Raw genomic sequence first — 21,056 nt, 5'->3', positions numbered from 1 at the left:
AAACGGTATACCCGGGATTCGAGTAACATCACGCTCTCATAGCACGTGATGGCATGCAAACTCCAGGAAAGGACACAATAATTTCCAGATTACATTGTTACCATATTCAAATGAGTCAACGTTTGTCTAGAAGTCAGTAACGATATGCATTTCTAATTGCATACCTGAATATAAAAACGACCCAGGTTCCAAATTTGGCTATCGTCCTTGGAGACCTTTCACTAAGTCATACAAAGATAGATAAGCGGTCAAATGAATGTTTTGCAGTTAAATTTGTATATATAACATTCCATCAACTGGAAAAAAGGATAAAAACATTGGGATATTATCTAATGATTTCTATATTGTCTAAATTTTCTGTAATGGATTTGGGTCGTTTTTATATTCAGGTATTCAATTTTTTTATTTATCTATCCTAAAAAGGAGAAATTCCTTTCTGTTTTACTCGACAGAAAGATGCCTTTTCACTTTTTGCATACCCGGACAATCTTATCCATGAAAGCAAAGTTGACGAGGCCTTGATACTGAGTAATCCTTCCCCAAAATAATAAAGATGATAAAAATAAAAGTAAATAGATAAAAGATAAATATGATTTTAAAAAAAATAACTCATTACATATTCAAACACAAAGCTTAATGAATTCTTCTGGAGGGGTTGTTCCCCTCCAACTGTTCTTTTTATAATTGTCATCTCCTTCTAAACCATCTCCATGTCCTCATTCCTCTGCCCTTCCTCCTCCTCTCTCTGCTTCCATGACGATTACATCTTCTTCACCTTCTTCATCTTTTTCCAGAAGAGCCACTTAAATAATTCATTGATAAATCATTTAAGACTTCCAAAACCTATATGCCCATTAAGCACATATTTTGGGATAGTATTCTCGCAATTTGAATGTATGGGACGCAAGTACGATTAATTAAATATTTCAGTTGCTTATTTTCTCTTTGTTTTTCTTTAAAGTGCCTCTACGGTATTTGAGCAGGGGCAAGACTTTGTCTATAGCGTGTCCACCTGTCTTGCCCAACCCTGCAAAGAAAAAACAAAACAAAAGAAACACAAGGAAGATAACAAATAGTACATGTGCAAATCCTTGAATTAATGGTCTGTGGGAAAGTAAGGCCTTGCATATGGCAATGGAAAGAGTTTGAGGTGAAAAATGACAGAACACTCGATATATTTTACAGGTGTGTTTATGAGTACACCAAGACTTGACACAGCCATTAACATAATGTTAACATGACATTATTGTGAAAGTCACTTAAACCACATTGAACCAACTGCCTATGGCGACATGCTGATTTGTTTCCCTATCATAGTTGGTGTTTCTTGTACTATTCCAAGAAATTTTAAGATACAAGGCCAGAAATATGAATCATTAACTTCATGCACTTGAAGATCTTTCCTTCTAACATTATCGTGTTACTCAGCCGAACCGAAATTAAGGTAAGGTAGAAAGGTCTTTAATAATGTTCCATTTTACGGAAAATGAAAGAGTACTATTACATCCAGCACGAACGAATGGTGGCGCTGTTACGGATCAACGCAAAGGCAGACTTAAATGCCCCCTCACACCTGAGCGAATTGCCTGAAATATGACTTGCGATGACTGGCGAAAGGCATTTTTGGAAAAATCGTTTTCAATGGTAATTGATAGTAAGTCATATTTGCCCTTCGTGTTTGGGTTCGTACACCTTCTGAACTAACAGTTGCGATTATTCAAATTCGCACGGGATTTTTGAACATGTTTAAGATTTCCCGACGAATTGAAAAATCGTCTATCATTTGCATCTCTTATTTAGTCTGCGGTAATCGTTCGTTTATCGTTCGTGTGCTATCGTCACGCATAGTTCCTCATCGCGCTTTTGCCAAGGTGGACCGAACTCGAAAGAACCCTAAACGAAGCAACACGATGACTAAATATGACTTACGCATAGAAACGAAGATACTATGACAAACGTATTTTCGCTTGCCATCTTATATGCGAAGGGAAACTAAGATTGACTTTTACTAAATTTGAAAGGCGATGCATACACGAAGGCAAGTCTAAGAGATACTATGACAAACTATGGATTGCGAAGTGATACGAATACGAGCGAATGACCTGAAGAAAAAATTGGCGAATGCTGAGCTGCTCTCTGTGACTAGCCACTCGCCACGCTACTCATATATAAACATTCCACCTGAAAGTTTCAATGTTTCTTCAGAAAAATGGAAGATGCAGCCTGCCTCAGAGTCGAGTATTTACTGGCAATGGCTCAGAATGATATTATACATCAGCAGCTGAACCTACACCAGTTCATCAGAGGCCGATTCAGATGGAGACGAGGCTTCAGACAACGTCGTATCTGGAGAAGGACGTGGCTGAACCCTGCCAGAAGAAGGGCTTTTGGAATCTACGACCAGGTGTTGGTTGAGCTCCGAAGAGAAGACCCTTCGACTTTCAAGAAATTTCTCTGCATGCCCCCTGAACTCTACGATGAAATCCTGGAGAGGGTCAGAGGAAGAATCAGGAGGCAGTACACCTAGTACAGGGAGCCGCTGGAAGAAGGTCTCAAGTTGGCAGCTACTCTCTGTCATCTTGTGTCTGGCACCAAGTACTCCGACATGCAGTATGGGTGGACGGTGCCTGAAAACACCCTATCTGTAGTGGCCAGGGAAGTGTGTCAGGCCATATGTGACGAGTATGCAGATGAAGTCATGACAGCCCCTTCAAGCCCTGATGGATGGAAACAACTTGCTGGTGGATTCTACAAGCGGTGGAATTTTCCCCACTGTGTGGCAGCTATTGATGGCAAGCATGTGGTCATCAGAAAGCCTCCTCTGTCCGGCTCGCTATGCTGCAACTACAAGGGCTTTTTTAGTATAATCCTGTTGGCTATCACAGTGGACAGTGACTACAAATTTATCTGGTGCGATGTTGGTGGTAAGTACGATACAATAGGGGAAAGGGGGTAGGTCGAGTCAATTTAGGGGTACGTCAAATTTGTTATCATCTCACCTCCATTGTTACTGTTTCAATATTTAATTTTTTGCTAAAATGATAGCAATTGGGGCAATTCATCTCAGTTTTTGCTTGATACCCTTTTTCTGCTTCAAAAACGTGCTTTAAGAATGATTAATAATATTGGATATTTATTTCACACAAATGATCTTTCGTGTAGAAGCAAAAAACTGAAATTGATTGATTTGTTTCATTATAATGTTGATATTCTTATGTATAAATTTTCAATTGATAGCTTCCTGACATTTTTGCACATGTTCATAAGAAATAACTCTCTTCATATCTACCCAACTCGTCATCGTGATGACTAACACCTTCCACGTACTCGCACAATTTTTACGAAAAAAAAAAAAACATTAATGTTTACAGTGCCAATCTTCTGGGTGATTTTACTATTTATCTTTGTCGTCCTTTAAATGTAAATGTTGCGTGGATGATTTCTCTGGCCGCACTGAAATCTGGACGGACCTGGTCGCTTTTATACTCCCCAAGGAGCGCACACATACGTACGAGAACGCCTGATCTATTCTTTCGTCTTCGTTTCCAATCGCACGCCATATCAAACCATTGCTCATTGTTCGTTCGTCTTATCGGGTCATATCAACCCTTCGCTCGCCTTTGGCCGCAATTTACTCAAAGAAGTGAACCGAAAAATCGTTATCCTTCGAATGTCATATTTATCCTTCACTTACCGTTCGTTGATCACATTTGACTTTAGTTTATAATCGGATGATTTGAAGGCAACTTTATTTGAAATCGTTGAATTCGCGCGCATTTCGTACGTTTTTCTCATTCGTCCCCCTTCGTCCCCCTGCATTCGCTCAGGTGTGAGGGGGCTTTAAATAAATTTCATCACGATATATGCACATGCACTAAGAAAAGGCCTAAAAAATGCTTAAAACAATGTTGGGTTATACATCCAAAGTGGACTCACTTCAGACGGAATTCCTCAGGTGTAGAACATTGCACATCACCAAATTTCCCAGCGCGTTACAAATCATCGCGATGATTTTGGCAGTTTAGCACCGATTTTCGATGGGGTAGGAGACAATATTCTTTCTTTTTTCATCAACATTTATATAATATTGGATGCACTTGAGTGGTATATCAGATATATTGCATTCATCAACATGAATATTGCACGAGTCGAAGACGAGTGCAATATTCATGTTGATGAATGCAATATATCTGATATACCACGAAAGAAATCCAATATTATTATTATTATTATACGTACAAACCACTTTCCACGACAACACCACATTCAATTTCAAAAAAAAAAAATGAAAAAGGGTTTCACTCACCATTATATTGTTTACAAAATCTAAACTTTCAACTTGTATACGGACGTGTATCTACGCACATTACAGTACAGAGCATATCAGCGAGCGACTGCCGCAGACAGCACAGACGATTTACGTGTACTCCTGTGGCATTTCTCAACCTCATCGCGTAATGCCACTGCACTTATGCTTTCTTTCCAAGCGATACTGCGCATGCGTATAAAGAAACATTTTGAGTGCGATATTGACAGCAGAGTACAATATTGGAAACAATATTGTACTCTTTTTCTCCATTGATATGGGTAATGTAAAATGCATAGGACAGGTATTATGCTAACAATATTGTATGTCATTGAGCAAACCCCTTGCAGGAATATTGATACATGGTTTTATTGTATCGAAAAAGTGGCTTGTATGTATAATAATATGTCTTACCTGAAGGCTTTCTTAATATCCTTACAGCTTTCCACGCGAGTGCTTGAGGTCCACGTGGTATGGAGTACCTCTTCGGTCCCGCACAGCATGCACTGCCCGCTCCATATCGTAGTCATCTGGCCAGAGTTCTCCGACATTGTGAACCCGAGAGTTGAGGGAAAGCGGCGTGTGTTCGAGTAGCCCACTAAAAATCCCGAAGCTGCAGTAGATGTTTATGAGACAATACATGCAGATATACGCGTGAATCGACTTATTTTATAGTAACCTGGATGATAGATATTTACGATTGTCCGCTCACAAAACAGTCATATTTTGTTCTTCCTTCTTGCGTTCTTTTCGGGAAGTTGAAGTTGTGCTTTTGATTTTGTGACGCAAGTGATATCATAGAATTTGCAGTTATACGTTCAAAGAGATGAAGTAATGTCTTCGTGAATGAGTTTCGAATTACATTGGATCATAATGTATACATAACATGTAAAAAATATATGCAAACACTCACACGCGCACTTATATATACACTCACATAATCTATTCGTTCAGCTTTCATCTTTATAGCAATGAATGTCTAACATTGCAAATTTCTACTTACACAGAAACAAACATCGACAGCATCTCGGTTCGGCTGCGATATCAGTGATAACACCTTTAATTAGTTTATTATTCTTGTATTGCCAAGGATTACCGCTCTTTTCTACATGCAAGAAGCTGCTTTTGCTTGCTTTCTTTTTTATGCATTTCTTTAGGGGATTGATACTAAGTAAATCTAGTAAAGACGGTACAAACGCCAGCAGAATGGATTTAAGATCTGCAAAGACAGGCCAAAGTGACGATGTTCTCAAATATAATCTAATTATGATAAATTTGACAAGGTGTAGTTGATACATACGCATATGTCCATTTGAGGACTCGATGTCGGTGATGAATTCACCAAGGATCAATCCTGTATTTGTGTGCGTTATGGTGATACGATCATTGCACGAGTTAAACCACGTTCCCTCGATGTCACAGAAGCCAACTTTTAAAGAAGAAAATATAACAAAAAGATTTTTAAAGTAAAAGAGGAACAATAAAGAGTCAAGGAGGAGACAAATCCGTTATTATTGATATTTCGGCTTTCTGCATGTCGTAACTCGAAGCATACGTCTTCTAAAGGTTTACTGTGAGCATCATACGTGTATGCCTACTCCTCTGTAAAATCATAGAGATTAGATATTTGTGTCCCCATACGATCGCATTAATCATGTCATTTTATTCAATGTAAACTTCACAGATGAATATGACATTTGTAATCAACGAGAACAGTCATGCAATTGTGGACCCATTCCAAGCTACCCGAATCAAAACTTCGTTTGAAGTTAAGGCCATACTTGTACGTCAAACATACTAGAAGAGAATGCGGGAAAAACAAGATAGTGACTTATGTAGCTAGCAAAAATACTCTCCACAGATGGTCTACTTTGGTTACACAAAACGATGACTTTCTGTTACTATGGACCTGCTGTTACAAACCAGAAAGATATGCTCGCGACATTTACCAGTTAGACAGTTGATCCCGCTATAGCCCTGGCGACACTGACAAAGGTATGAGCCAGGCATGTCGATACACGTCCCTCCGTTCTGACATGGTAGGCTGCTGCACTCGTTGATATCTGCCCCAAAGATTACATAATAATCAAATTGTCAATTTGGCCAATAAGACACGGTTAATCATCAAGCTCCATCCGCCATAAACACACACATTTCATTTATGAAAACTTAAAGGAAAATTAGGGAAAATCATGTTGAATCTTACAAAGTCATAATGGCGGAACAAATGAATTTCAGTGATCCATTGGCGATTTCATGTGGCGAGTTTGATACGTCCATCGCTTGTTTATAATTCGCACATTATCGAAAGCCATGATATATAAACTTTCTGAGCAGGAGTATTCTTCGGAAAACAAGAAATCTCTGTGAATGAACCTTTTACATTATTGTTTCGTCACCAACATGATATTTAAGATTACATCTTAAATTCTGTCCGTCCTTCACACAGTGGTGAAATTTTCAGCAATCGACTGTTGTATAACTTATTCATGATCTTATAAAACTGACACCCTCACTATACTACACATTCCTCTCATTTTCATTACGGTGATTTGCTCTATTCAATTAATCAAGAACCCATGTCCCTGGGAATTACGTGCAATATCTCTTGCAAACACCGATGTAGTTCCCAAGTTTTTATTCGTACAATGCCATCTGTCATTTACAATGAAAACAAAAACATTCGCCAAAGATCCCCCTTTCATGTGCCCTGCACTAGATAATATTTTTGAATTACTTCTGGTTTATAGTTGTTGTTGTTTTTTTTTTTATATAAAAGCAGTCATTCAGTAGTCGGAAACCCAGTATTATTGAAAATTGTACACTGTTGCCGCAAAGCTGGAAATGTTTGCTGACTCAACGACATACCGATTTCGCAACTTCTCCCGTCGAATCCGGGACGGCACTCACAAATGTAATCGTCCATACCACTACCGGTTGAGACGCACGTTGCTCCGTTAACACACAGCCAATCCCCGCAGGCTTGGAGTACTGAAGAGTATAATACAGAATATGTAACAGTTAGTTGTATTGACCTCTTAGAAATGCATTTTGTGTGATTATTTAATGTTTATTTTGTTAGATCATGGACCTAATAGACATGGACATTTATCGTATCGTTAATTAATTCATGCACCCGTACATCTCAAAAGCGCCACAAAGACATTTTTAACATGCTTCACTTCTTTGATCCCATGATCGTCACCGCCAGCAAGCCGGGAGAAGAACAAGACGGAGATTCGAAAAATCTAAAACTATATGCGCAGAAGAAAATAACTCACAAAAATCAAGTAAAGTGAATGTGCAGTTGTGAGGTGTATGTTAGGAAATCATACCTCAAACAATTTCGCTTGGGAGAAGCAGGCAGTTTTTAAAAGAAAGCTAACATTTTGGTAGAATGACTGTCATTTGTGATCTCAATATTTCACTTTTTTCCAGCTTATTCCAGAGCTAAAAAGGGAAGGTAATGGTAGAGAACAGATATATCTTGCCATTAGGCAAGGTCTTATGTGTGTGCGTGAATGTGCGAATCAGCAATTACCCATCTTTTCACAGAAAATTTGTAACGATCTCAGGTTTGCTGCTCCTCATCATCTGTATTTATTCAAAGACATTTAAGTCTGAAAAAAAGGCACATCAGCGAAACAAGACTAAAATAAGGGAAACGATTCTTTTGTTAGTGACGATACATGATAATTCAATCATTATTGTCACGACACCTGAATGTACTCATTAAGATGCACATAATCGAGTGTCGGTGACGACCATTACATCAAAGAAATACTGCCGTGAATAGTCCATGTTATATTAAGTCCATGGTTAGATATGCTGTTGGTTTGTTAGTTTGTTTGTTTGTTTATGCTAAATGAAGTGGAAGTTGCATTACTCGGACAAATAGTTGTATTGCTCATTAGTTATAAGCCCGTATTACATTCATTTTTATCACGAATTCAAAAGTATCATATACGTTCCATGTTTTGTATATGTATATTCTTTGTAAAATTTTGTTCATGAAAAGTTGTCCAAACCACTAAATGAAAGGAAAGGAAATGAAATGAAATGAAAAACATAAGAAAACAATCATTGGTCTGTGGGTATCCATCAAAAGTTGAAAGGAAATGTCACGTTCTCCCTTTCTTTATATGATTATTTTTACCTGAAGAACAGTCGACGCCGGTCCAACCTGCTGCACATGCGCAGTTAAATCTGTTGATGCCGTCTTCACAGGAGCCTCCATTTTGACACGGGTTACTCGCGCATTCATCAACATCTGGGTAGTACATTATAGAATGACACTTTGATGAAATCTCAGGAGTGACAAGTGAAGTTAATTTTTATTCTGATAAAGTCTACCTCTTGAGATAATAACAAATCAAACGAGGACTTCTACGAGTATGTCATATAGCAAATACAATCTAATATATTCCAAATCAGACTGTAGAGCATCATAAATTCCAGGTAAATAAGTAATTTATTCTTAACGTTTCTGTTGATTTGATGCGTTAAATGACTTGTTAATAGGGCTACAACATGGAACTACAGTAGCTCCATGATTTGTTGTACCTCATGAAAACAAATAATTTATGTTCTACACATTCAATATTGCCAGTTGCACCAGTGTTTTAATCACGTTTGCTAAACATCACGACTCACATTTCTGAGTCTTTTGGGCTTCTAAGAAAATGAAACCACAGGGCACTCAAAGATATGAAACTGAAGTTTGAGAAACGGATGGTGTCATCGCAAGAAAGAGTAGGAAAAAACGTATTGAATTATCAATGAGGTTCTCTAGTCAAGACAGTACAATTGTTACTGGTCAACTGGTTGAGAAGGTCACGTAAATCTTAGATTAAACTTAGATCAAATTCAAAACTTGAATTGATCTTGGGAATCTTATTGGACAACTGCAGTGTATTTAATGTCAATAGCTTAATCAAAGAAGGCTATTGATACAGAGGGTGACGTGAAGCCACGCCCTAGTTTGTACCTGTCTGGCAAAGCTCCCCTTCGAATCCCGGTAGACATTCACACGTGAACATGCCGACATTATCTCGACAAGATGCACCGTTTTGACAAGGGTTGCTGGCGCAGTTGTTATCAGTGTCTGTGTACGAGAAGGGTTAAAATTGTTTTGTAAAATTGTAAAAATAGTTTGTTTGCTTATTAGTCGTTACATTAAACATGTTGCGTTCAAACCAAATGGTTAAAGTTAGAGCCAGATATCATTAATTCGCAGTAATCGCATTGTCAGTAACTCCCCCCTCCCATTCAGACAAAAACGTTATTGTATGGGTATACGGGATGTTTTTATGTGTGTGAATGGCCATATGTTGATACATTGTGCATCAATTATGTATAATACATAAATATGTTGGCACAACGTAATCGACACAATGGATTTATCGTAAGGGAGACAGTCACGATTTTCTAATGAAACGTGATAATACGCGAGGTCTGCAGCCAGATTATCGTATCATTTGCATATATATTGGGACGTATGACCATGTTTGAATGGTCTCATATAAATGCGTTATATCAGAGCGTCGTATATGTCGCTCTGATGGTAGGATACATCTTATGACTATAGCCTATAGCCTGTACTAGTATGTTGTACAACGTAGGCCTACATCGAAACAATGGATTTAGCGTAAGGGAGAGAGTCATGATTTTCTAATGAAACGTGATAATACGCGAGGTCTGCAGCCAGATTATCGTATCATTTGCATGTATATTGGGACGTATGACTATGTCTGAATGGTCTCATATAAATACCTTATATCAGACATTTGTCAGAGCGTCGTATAATTATGTCCCTTACCATAACCAGCTACATCAGCTCATGAAGTAATTTCATTACCAAATAAAAGAATTACGATTGCCTTTCTTACATTCGATACACGTACCTTTGGGTGTATGATATGTCGGAATGTATGACTAAATAGATAGATAAATGAATAATGACGATAATAATAATGATAATAATAATAATAATGATAATAATAATAACAATAATAATAATAATAACAATAATAATAATGAGAATAATATTAATAATAGTACAAGTTATAATGATAATGATGATAACAATAATGATAATAGCATCAGCGGAAGTGAAAGTGAAAGTCGCTCACAATTGTTGCAGTTGATTCCAGTATAGCCAGGTTGGCAGTCACACATATAAGCATTGATGCCGTCCAGACAGGTGGCGTTATTCAAACACGGCATGCTCGAGCACTCATCGATGTCTAGAATATTTGGGGAAGATAAAGAACAAAACAAAAATGAACATATGAAATGCAGGGATTTTGTTTATTACAAAATGATACTGATATGGGCTTTGTGCAATTTTTCGCCCAAATCTTAAACATTCGATTCCCTTTTCTCTCACGCGCTCTCATTTTGAAACATACACATTGCATACTTGCATACTTTCGAATTCATGTCATTTATTTTGTTGTGTGTAACGATCATTTTCAAGTATAGGTCTTACAGCACTTTGTCAAATCATTATGAAAATAACTAGCCTTTTGTAACATGTGGAAAGGGAGAAACATCAGATAATATATGGATGTAAACATGCACATTTTACACTAAACAAAACTTGTCCAGTTCCACAGAAAATTCCGCAAAAAGTCCGATACACAGTGGGACACAAACAACGCATGTCGCACCAATGCGTTGCAAGGATTACTGGCAAATACTCATCGATATCTGAGAAATTAAACTGATACGTAATTCATGGATTTTTATTTTTTTTACTCGTAGTTCATGTTTTTGGGGGGTTTTTTTGCTAATTTTCAATGTTAATGTTTATCATCTTTTTTTTTTAACTCTTTGAAACAGGTTGTCATAGGAGCTATATAAATTTTTCATATCATCACTATCTACAGCTGATTAGTACACAGGATAGCATGGACCTTCCGGTTGCCATATAGTCACGCAGTAAAGTTGATCAGAAAGTACGAAGTGTGATTAGAGGCCTGCCTGTAATATTGGTTCTTTCTCAAACCAATATCTGTGGCTATAGAGTTTTAAAAAAGCGTTCGACAAGAGCAGACTGAACAGAAAACTAACCGAATAAAAACAATACAAACATAAAACCACACAAACATAAAACAAACATCACACGCACTTTGGTTACACGTGGTGCCAGTGAATCCAGATGGGCACGAACACTGGAATCCGCCGATGACGTCATCACACATTCCTCCATTTTGACAAGGGGCGCCAGCACATTCATCAATGTCTGTTTGACAGAAAGAAGAAAAAATCAAAATTTGCAAAGGATGAAACATAAAGGTAATATACGCTCAGTGTAAAAAACTTTTGAAGTAACGTAACGGCTTGTGATAATGATATTACCAAAAATATCCATTCGTCGAAGTAGTCGGGGAAACACACAGATTAGATTAAAAGAAAATAAAAAGTTAGCTATTCACACTATAGCGTGATATGATTTAAAAAAATATACAGTATCTATCATAATATCTATACGTCAGCTGTCACAAATTGAGAAAAATGTTCCCCATTTCACTATCAGCAATGGCCAATTAATCGCTGTGTTGTATATTTACCGCTGTCACAATTGAGTCCAGTAAAGCCCGGGGAACAATCACATTGATATCCATTGATCCCATCTTGGCAGGTGGCACCGTTTTGGCATGGACTACTGGCACACTCGCTTATATCTGAGAGGGAGAAGCAGAAGAATCAAACTTTTTATTCGTGTGGTTTTTTTTTTTTTTTTTTTCAGTCACGCTCTGACTAACTTCATGTGTTTTCTTTCATAAACATTGCTTCGCGGTAAAATTTTGAAGCTGGAACGCATATGAGATCGACTAAAAATCAATCACACACCTTCTTTTTTTTTTTTAATGTAGATTTGCAATCAAGCTTTTCAACCGTGTAAATTTCTCTGAGCACACCAGGTCGAAAAACCAGTAGAAACCAGTAGAAACCAGTAAGCATTTTTAACTGGTCTTTACTGGTTTTAACTGGTCTTAACTGGTTTCAACTGGTACCAGTTGAAATCAGAAGGTAACTCCAAATTTCCAGTAACAAAATAAGCAATTCTTACTGAAACCAGTTGATACCAGTTGAAGATGTACTGGTACCAGTTGATACCAGTTTAATCATACTGGTACCAGTTTGTACCAGTTGAAGTTGCACTGCTTACCAGTTGAAACCAGTACAAGTCTACTGGTACCAGTTTATACCAGTTGAAGTTGCACTGCTTACCAGTTGAAACCAGTACAAGTCTACTGGTACCAGTTGAAGTCTTACTGGTACCAGTTTATACCAGTTGAAGTTGCACTGCTTACCAGTTGAAACCAGTACAAGTCTACTGATATCAGTTGTAGTCTTACTGGTACCAGTTTATACCAGTTGAAGTTGCACTGCTTACCGGCAGTTGAAACCAGTACAAGTCTACTGGTACCAGTTGAAACCTTACTGGTACCAGTTTATACCAGTTGAAGTTGCACTGCTTACCAGTTGAAACCAGTACAAGTCTACTGGTACCAGTTTATACCAGTTGAAGTTGCACTGCTTACCAGTTGAAACCAGCACAAGTCTACTGGTACCAGTTGAAGTCTTAATGGTACCAGTTGAAGTCTTAATGGTACCAGTTTTATACCAGTTGAAGTTGCACTGCTTACCAGTTGAAACCAGTACAAGTCTACGGGTACCAGTTGATACCAGTTCATATCTCATTGTGTACCAGTTGACACAAGCTGAAGTCTACTATTTTAATTCCATTAGTTTATCAATTAAAACTGAATTAAGAGGTTATAACAAAACTTAGTTATAACATTAAATTAAAAAGTAAGCAAAACACAATTAAACAAAACATTTGACGTGATTGAACTTGGACTCTTAATGACTTCAACTAAATGAAACTGGAACCAATTAAGACAGTTGACACTTCAACTGACTGACTGTATTTTGACCAGTTTGTGCGTGTGTGTATGTGTGCGTGTGTGCGCACGTGTGTGTGTTTCGGTGTGTGTGCAAATTAGTGTACATAATTTGATACCCATGTAACAGACTGGACTTGCTTATAACTTCATTCCACATTAACACCCACCAAATCATTGAAATTCCAATACCAGTTGATACCAGTTGGTTTCTATTGGTTTTTACTGGTCCTTTTGCTTGTGAATATTCATAAGCTATTCAAATTGTCTTCGTGGAAATGAGAAAATATTGTTAAATTTATCTTTTTTATGATATGAATAAACTCAGAAATGTCTGAAATGCATTAGAAATTTATCTAATATTATTGCCGTACATATTCACAATTTCAATTTGTCCCTCTGATGAGGTATTTTCATATTTTTATAATAAAAGTTCAATCTACTTGGTAACCATGTCTTAAATCATTACAGCAATGTAGCCCTATATATATGAATGAAACATCCCTGGTACTAACTAGGTCTAGGATGTAGGCTAAGCCTAAATGTAGTTGTAGGTATAGACTTTAAGACTAGCTGTAGGATAATGTTAGGTTAGATATTAGCAATGTTCTGACATACACCAAACACACATACACCAAATAATTCAACACCAAATTAATTTTGTCAACTGGATCCCAGTTAATTCCAGTTGATACCAGTTGACAACTGGTACCAGTTGATACCAGTTGACAACTGGTACCAGTTGATACCAGTTGACAACTGGTACCAGTTGATTCCAGTTGGACAAATACCAGTTGATACCAGTTGATTTCTAGTCACTCATTCCAATTTCCATATTGAAACCAGTTGCCCTAACTGGAATCAACTGGTACCAGTACCAGTTGTCAACTGGTTTTTCGACCTGGGGCGCGCGCGACTAAAATAAACCCCTACACAACAAACTTAAGCAAGGATAACCTGCATCTTGATGGCACATGGTGCCCCAGAACCCAGACGGACATAAACGCTGGAGTCCGTCGATCACGTCATTACATGTTCCTCCATTTTGACAAGGATCACATTCATTCATGTCTCTTGCTATAGGGAACATTCTAATACGAGACTGATTGTCTCGGATAGGACATAAAATGGAGGTCCCGTGTATGAGAGAGTCACAACTCATGCACGTAAAGATCCCTCTTCATTCATTCATCGCAAAGAGCAGGGTGTTTAACCCGGTGAAGTGGTCCCCCACCTAACATCCAACTGGACCCCATGGACGACCAGCTTAGCGTAGCTGAATATGGACTATCCAGCCATCTTCTAAGATGGAAATGAAAAAAAAATGGTTGATACAAGGAATGTTGATAGATGCATGTAGATGCACACGAAAAAACAAAAGTCAACAAACGTAGAACTTTTTTTTTAAAATGGGTATATCATAGGCTGCTATAATCCAACGTGGACAGTAGGTTCTTTTGTTTGTTTGTGTTTTGAAAGCTTATAAACATTAAATATAAAGACTACTTTCCACCCGTACAGGCTATATCAATTTAATATATGTAACTGTGGAACCTTGTTACTTTTTTTTTTGTTTGTTTGTTTTTAACCCGTTTAGGACGGTTTGCTTTGGCGAGCGAACACCCCCACAGACGGACAGGTTTTCCAAAATTGAGCCCGAACCGAGGGTTACTAAGGGGGTGTGACTTACGGTCCCGCTTTACCCAATCATCAAATTGCCGTGTATGCGGTCTAGGAATCCGCTTTCTGATTGGATGAATAACGACCGCTCATGAATAATAATGTCGCTTCCCTTCGCTATCTGGGTTCGCGCGCGCGGTTTGAACTTCACGTACTGTACGATCGTCAATTTACGTTCCCTCGTCAACTCAAATGAATAGCGTCTTTTATTATTGGGCACCAGGCTATGTCGAGGGTGTCGCAAATTTCTACTACATAATTGTCTTGAATTTACTGATTCATGGAGGCAATCTTTTATGGAAACTGTAATCCGTTGATCACAAGCCTTCAAAGTCTTTCAATGAAAAGCGATCGATCGGAGGATTGTGTACAGGCTTGCGTATTTCCATTTACACGACTGTAAGACACGCCAAGTAAATCTCGTATTGTGGCGATATCAAAGGCACACGAACCCACTCTTGACTTCCTGTTGTTCACAAAATTCCTTACCATAGCTAGTCAATGAATTTTGGAAACAGAAGGAAGTTTATTCATTGTATACAACATTTGAAAATCTGTTACACCTTGTTTGTCCCCGCTACTTGTATCCAAATACAAAGCTCGCGTGTCTGTAACAGAAGCACGTGGCTATTTCAACACTAGGCGAACCATCAACGATGTAATATTACAAGTAGAATTGGTGATACTGATTAATATTTATCAAAGTCGAATTTCGTAATAGAATAACGTCCACTTGAGTTTATTTCTTGGTTCTCTTTCAGTAATTTCCATAAAATTGACAAGAGCCTGGAATATGTTCAATATTCAAACAAATCTTTGCTTCTTTCTAACTTTCTTTGAGACGAATAAAAATGCATAATCCACGCTTGCGCGATACCTGCCATCCCCTGAAGAAGTCTGTATAAAGAAGTTTGCTTCCTGAAATTATCAATCGTGACTACCTACAAATTTCGATCATGCGACTTATAATAGGTTTTCATTGGATGCATACAAGATATCACCGAGTGGATTTGTGAGTTTATTATCGGGGTTTGATGCTGCTATTTTTCTGTGCGATCTTACAATTCCTTTACAACTTCGACGTAATGTCGGGAAGATAATGATTATTCACTATGTATCAAATGAAATGAGATTTCACACAGTGATACAAGACATATATTTGATTATTATAAAAAGTAATCACCAACCTAAATGAGTATCGTTATTTCTTACATAGAAAAAAAAAACTAAGAATAAAACACCGGTCCTGTTTAAGCCAGTTGACAGAACATGTATGAGCTCTTCAGATGAAACAGGGGAGTCTATACGATGAGAAGAGAAAAAGGAGAGAAAAATAGGCTGGTCATCTAAATTTTGTTTGATTGACGGTAGATAATCTGAAAAGATTTTTCAAACGTAATGTAAAATTATACAAGATGAGGTTTGCCTACAACCTGTGTTTTGGTATTATCTTTCTACGTTTTATATAATACATATGTAATATATACATATATAAATTTTATGGGCAGAGTATCTTGGAGAAGCGATCATCACCATCAACGATAATATTCAATCTACACGTTTGTATATATGGGAATGAAGAAGGGGATAGCTGGAAAGGAAAGTGATGAGATGTAATGAGATAAAATGAAGGAACACTAATTGAGACAAATGTATTACAAAGGAAGAGCAAAAAGGCAAAAAAGGGCAAAAGGGTACAACATTATGCAAAGATTTTGCAGTCATTTTTTTGTGTACGTTTGCCTTCCAATTTCGTAGTTACGTAATTCAAAATAGCCAACAAAAAAAAAGAAAAAAAGATAGCGCCATGAAGATGTTCATTCAACCTCGTTTGCCTTTCACTATGTCCTATCACTTCAAAAAATGTAGCATTAGCACAATTCAAATTAGAATTCCCATCGAGAATTCAGATTCGCATCAATGTGAGAGAGTATCTTTTCAGACAGGGTCGCAGGTGAGCATTTCCGAGTTCGTCGGAGAAGTTCATTCATATTAGAAACAAAAAGGTTGACCACCCGCCAGCTGATAGAAGAAGACGACATGACCATGGGAGAACGGCGAGCACATGTCACACAAGCTTGAAGGTCTAAAACCATTACATCACTTCAGAAAATAACGAAAAGATGATATGTTTGTTGAAATAAACGACATTTCTCCCGACATTCTTCGATCTCTCATAATTTTGCTGAAATGATCTTCTCTTATGTCATGAGTGTAAATCAATATTATTTTGTTTTATTGTGTATACCAGTCATCGTCCGGTAAAAGACAGAAAATGAAGTACTATTCTCATTCAATAAGCATAATGTATAAAGGAAACGAGCATTTGCTGCAATCGTTTATGAATATGAAAATGCTTCAATGCGATTTCACGAAGTCTTAAGGAATGAATGCAAGTAGGTCTACGTAAATACAGAGATGTATAATGCAATTATTATAAAAAATACACAGCCACGATAAGTGCATAAACCACTTCAATAGCAGCATGAAAATATTTGATCACATCAATATATGAGATCGACAAGAACATCATGCTTTTATTGCTCGAAATTCCTTGCTCCTAAACAAAGTAGAGTGTTCAATTGAAGCGACGGGTTATCACATCTCCGTCTCTCGCAAAACTGAATCATCACTTCGCAAATTTGGAGTGCTTTCTACAAATTTACATTTTTTTTAGGCATGAGTTACCATATTCTACTGATTATAAATCGATTGAGCTACAAAACGGTAGTGTGTTGCTAAAACCATTATAACTCAATGATCGCGAAATCCTTTGACTTGTGAACTTCCGAAAGAGATGGACTGAAAAACCCAGACTTCTAAACGTATAAATAATTGACAGAGCGACTATAGCCGAAAATTAGCATATTATGAAGAATTCTACACATGAAGAGTTTGTTTGCAAAAACCGGTAAGTCCATATTTGCCAAATTGAGATATTTGCGATTAAAGGTCAAGAAAAATAAAGAGAATAATAAGAAATTTTTTGCTTCTTTTGACCATAACTTCAAAAATATACCTTTATATGTAGTGACCAATACATCATTTAAAAGGTATTATTTTGTACTTTATGACAGAGACCGTACTTCAAAATCTTCAAAAATGGACTTATCGGTTTTTGCGAACAAACTCTTCACATATATGTTGGTTACAACCACACGAGAACTTGCACATTCTCTTCCCAACAACCATAAAATCATTGGGGTCCGTAAAAGTGGTTACGTAATACATACGAAGCACATCACTATAATGCATTCTATGGACCGGTGCAGAAAAAAGAGACTGTCTGTAATCGGCCTTTGAACTTCTCTATTATGCTCATAATCCCCGACTTTTCAGATGGCGTCTACGAGTGCGTCTTAGGAATGTTTTTGTATCAACATCCTGTCTATTCAAGGAGGTACAATGTAACCTGATACTCTGGCCACCTGGTCTATTCAAAGTGTTCTTGCCTATAACACGCGCACATGTTACGCTGTGTTTCACCATGATGAATATAATTATAAGACCCCATAGTGGCAATATCGGCTCTTGCATTGTATGAAAATGATGACTATTATACAGTATATCCTCTATTTGGTTCGTTGGCCGAGTAGATTTTTTGAACAATCTTATAACATAATCACGCTGTCATTCATAAGTATGAGAGAGAGAGAAAAAAAAAAGCTTCAAGCAACATCGAAGTTGAGTTTCTCAAACCAATCTTCCATTTGAGTTTGTTTCTTGGTTTTGTTTCAACAATTTTCATAATGTTGACAAGAGCCTGATGGGATGTTCAATATTCAGATAAATCGTTGCATCTTTCTTGCAATCTTTGACAGCTAATGGTGACTAAACCTGCGAACTCCATGCATTTTTGTATAAAGACGTTTGCTTCGTGAAATTATCCATCATGACTGCCTCCAGATTTCGACCATAATTATATGACATAGGTTTCCATGAGATGAATAAAGGAGATCAACGAGCGCATTTGTAAGTTTACTGTCGGGTTGTATGTTGCAAATTTTATGTGCAATCATGATTCCCTTACAACTCTACCGTAATGGCGGGAAGGTATTGTTTACTGCACATCACTTGAAATTAAATGTCACACAGTGATATGATAATCATCAGCAAACGGGATAGATTATTGTATATATATATATATATATATATATATATATATATATAACACCTACAATGTATTCCAGTCAGTTGATGGAGCATTTATGAGCTCTTCCGGTCTGCAAACGAAACATCGGAGTCTATGCGATAAGAAGAAAGATTGAGAGATAAAGAGATAAAAAATAGGCTGGTCTTCTAAATTTAGTTCCATGGACGGTAATCTGAACACACCTTTGCAAACGAAATGAAATATTACACACGCCTAGGTTTGCCTATAATCTGTGTTATGGTGATATCTTATGAGATTACATATAATAATACGGGCAAAGTATCTTGGAAAGGTGATCGCCACCATCAATGGGGATATTCAATCTAAACGATTAATTGTAGATGATGGGAATGAAGAAGTGGATAGCTGGAAAGGAAAGTAATGAGATGCAATGAGATAAATCGAAGCAGCACTAGTCGAGGCAAATGTAACTATTACGAAGGAAGAGCAAAACGGCATATTCGAGTGTATAAAATGGTTCAACATTATGCAAAGATTTTGCAGTCATTTGTGTGTGTGTGTGTGTGTGTGTGTGTGTGTGTGTGTGTGTACGTTTGTCTTCTAATTTCACAGTTAGGTAATTCAAAATCGCCTAAAAAAAAAAGAAAAGATCGCGCAATGAAGATGTTCATTCAATCTCAGTTTCCTTTCACTATATCCTATCACTTCAAATTACGTAGCCTTAACACAATTCAAATTAGAATGTCCATTGAGAATTCAAATTCGTCTCAATATGAGAGAGCGTCTTTTCTAACAGGGTCGCAGGTGAGCATTCCCGAGTTCGACGGAGAAATTCATTCAATTTAGCAACAAAAAAGGTTGGCCATCCGGCAGCTGTAGAAGAAGCCGACATAATCATGGAAGTATGGCAAGTACAAGCCACACAGGCTTGAAGACCTACAATTATTACATCACTTCAGAAAATAAGGAAAAGACGATATTTTTGTTGAAATAAACAACATTTCTCCCGGCATTCTTTGATATCTCATAACAGACGGCTAATTTTGCTGAAATGATCTTCTCTTATGTCATGAGTGTAAATCAATATTTTTTTTATTGTGTCTACCAGTCATCCCCCGATAAAAGACAAAAACAAAAATGAAGTACTAACAATCTCATTCAATAAGCATAATGTATAAAGGAAACGAGCATTTGCTGCAATCGGTTATGAATATGAAAATGCTTCAATGCGATTTCACGAAGTCTAATGGAATGAATGAATGTAGGCATACCTAAATGAAGATATATACGTAGACATAAAAAATACACAGGCACGATAAGTGCATAAATTACTTCAATAGCAACATTCAAAAAAATTGATTACATCGATAAACATGAGATAAGATAAGAACATTAATTTCATGTTTTTATTGCCCGAAATACCTTTCTCCTAAACAAAGTGTTCAATTGAAGCGATGTGGTTATCACATCTCCGTCTCTCGCAAAATTGAATCACCACTTCGCAAATTTGGAGAGCTTTCTACAAAGAAAAACAAAAGAGAAGTCGGTTTTTTTTCGGTATAAGTTGTCATATTTGACTGATTATAAATGGATTGAACTCAATGATCGAAAAAAAATGACTCGTGAACTTACGAAAGAAGTGGACTGAAAACACCTCAGACTTCTAAATGTATAAGAAATTGACAGAGCGACTATAGCCGAATATTAGCATATTATGAGGAATTCATACAGAACTAGAACAAAAAAGACTAAACAGTCGACATCACCATCGTCGGTATCATCGAAATAATTTGGGATATTATCTTATTTTGACTACTTCTTTGAAATGCTGCAAACATCAAATACCGAACATCATAATTATATCTACAATTTTTTGACGAATGCTAAGCGTATGAGAGAAAAAAAAATGCCATATGTCTTGTTTACTCGCTTTATTGCAGCGTATTTCGTTGTCGAAGTTTAAATTCTATACATGTTGGTTACAACCACATGAGAACTTGCACATTCGCTTCCCAACAACCATAAAATCATTGGGGTCCGT

General features: G+C 37.2%; 1 protein-coding gene across 1 annotated transcript in view; it reads right to left on the bottom strand.

Annotated features, from left to right (window-relative positions):
* Window positions 1–478: 478 nt before the first annotated feature.
* Window positions 479–21,056, bottom strand: part of LOC140231780 (uncharacterized) — a 51,146-nt gene continuing 30,568 nt past the window's right edge. Inside the window, exons 23-33 of the mRNA XM_072311936.1 lie at window positions 14,179–14,298; window positions 11,881–11,994; window positions 11,439–11,552; window positions 10,438–10,551; window positions 9,294–9,410; window positions 8,432–8,576; window positions 7,175–7,341; window positions 6,256–6,369; window positions 5,607–5,735; window positions 4,721–4,919; window positions 479–1,027 (exon numbers count right to left, since the gene is read on the bottom strand). Coding sequence (XP_072168037.1) covers window positions 967–1,027; window positions 4,721–4,919; window positions 5,607–5,735; window positions 6,256–6,369; window positions 7,175–7,341; window positions 8,432–8,576; window positions 9,294–9,410; window positions 10,438–10,551; window positions 11,439–11,552; window positions 11,881–11,994; window positions 14,179–14,298 — 1,394 coding nt within the window. The 3' untranslated portion in view covers window positions 479–966. The remainder of the gene's footprint in view (window positions 1,028–4,720; window positions 4,920–5,606; window positions 5,736–6,255; window positions 6,370–7,174; window positions 7,342–8,431; window positions 8,577–9,293; window positions 9,411–10,437; window positions 10,552–11,438; window positions 11,553–11,880; window positions 11,995–14,178; window positions 14,299–21,056) is intronic.

The sequence above is a fragment of the Diadema setosum genome, chromosome 8 (genome assembly GCF_964275005.1).
Source record: "Diadema setosum chromosome 8, eeDiaSeto1, whole genome shotgun sequence".
Taxonomy (NCBI): domain Eukaryota; kingdom Metazoa; phylum Echinodermata; class Echinoidea; order Diadematoida; family Diadematidae; genus Diadema; species Diadema setosum.
The sequence above is the reverse complement of the archived record's forward strand: the minus strand, read 5'-3'. Positions and strand labels throughout refer to the sequence as shown.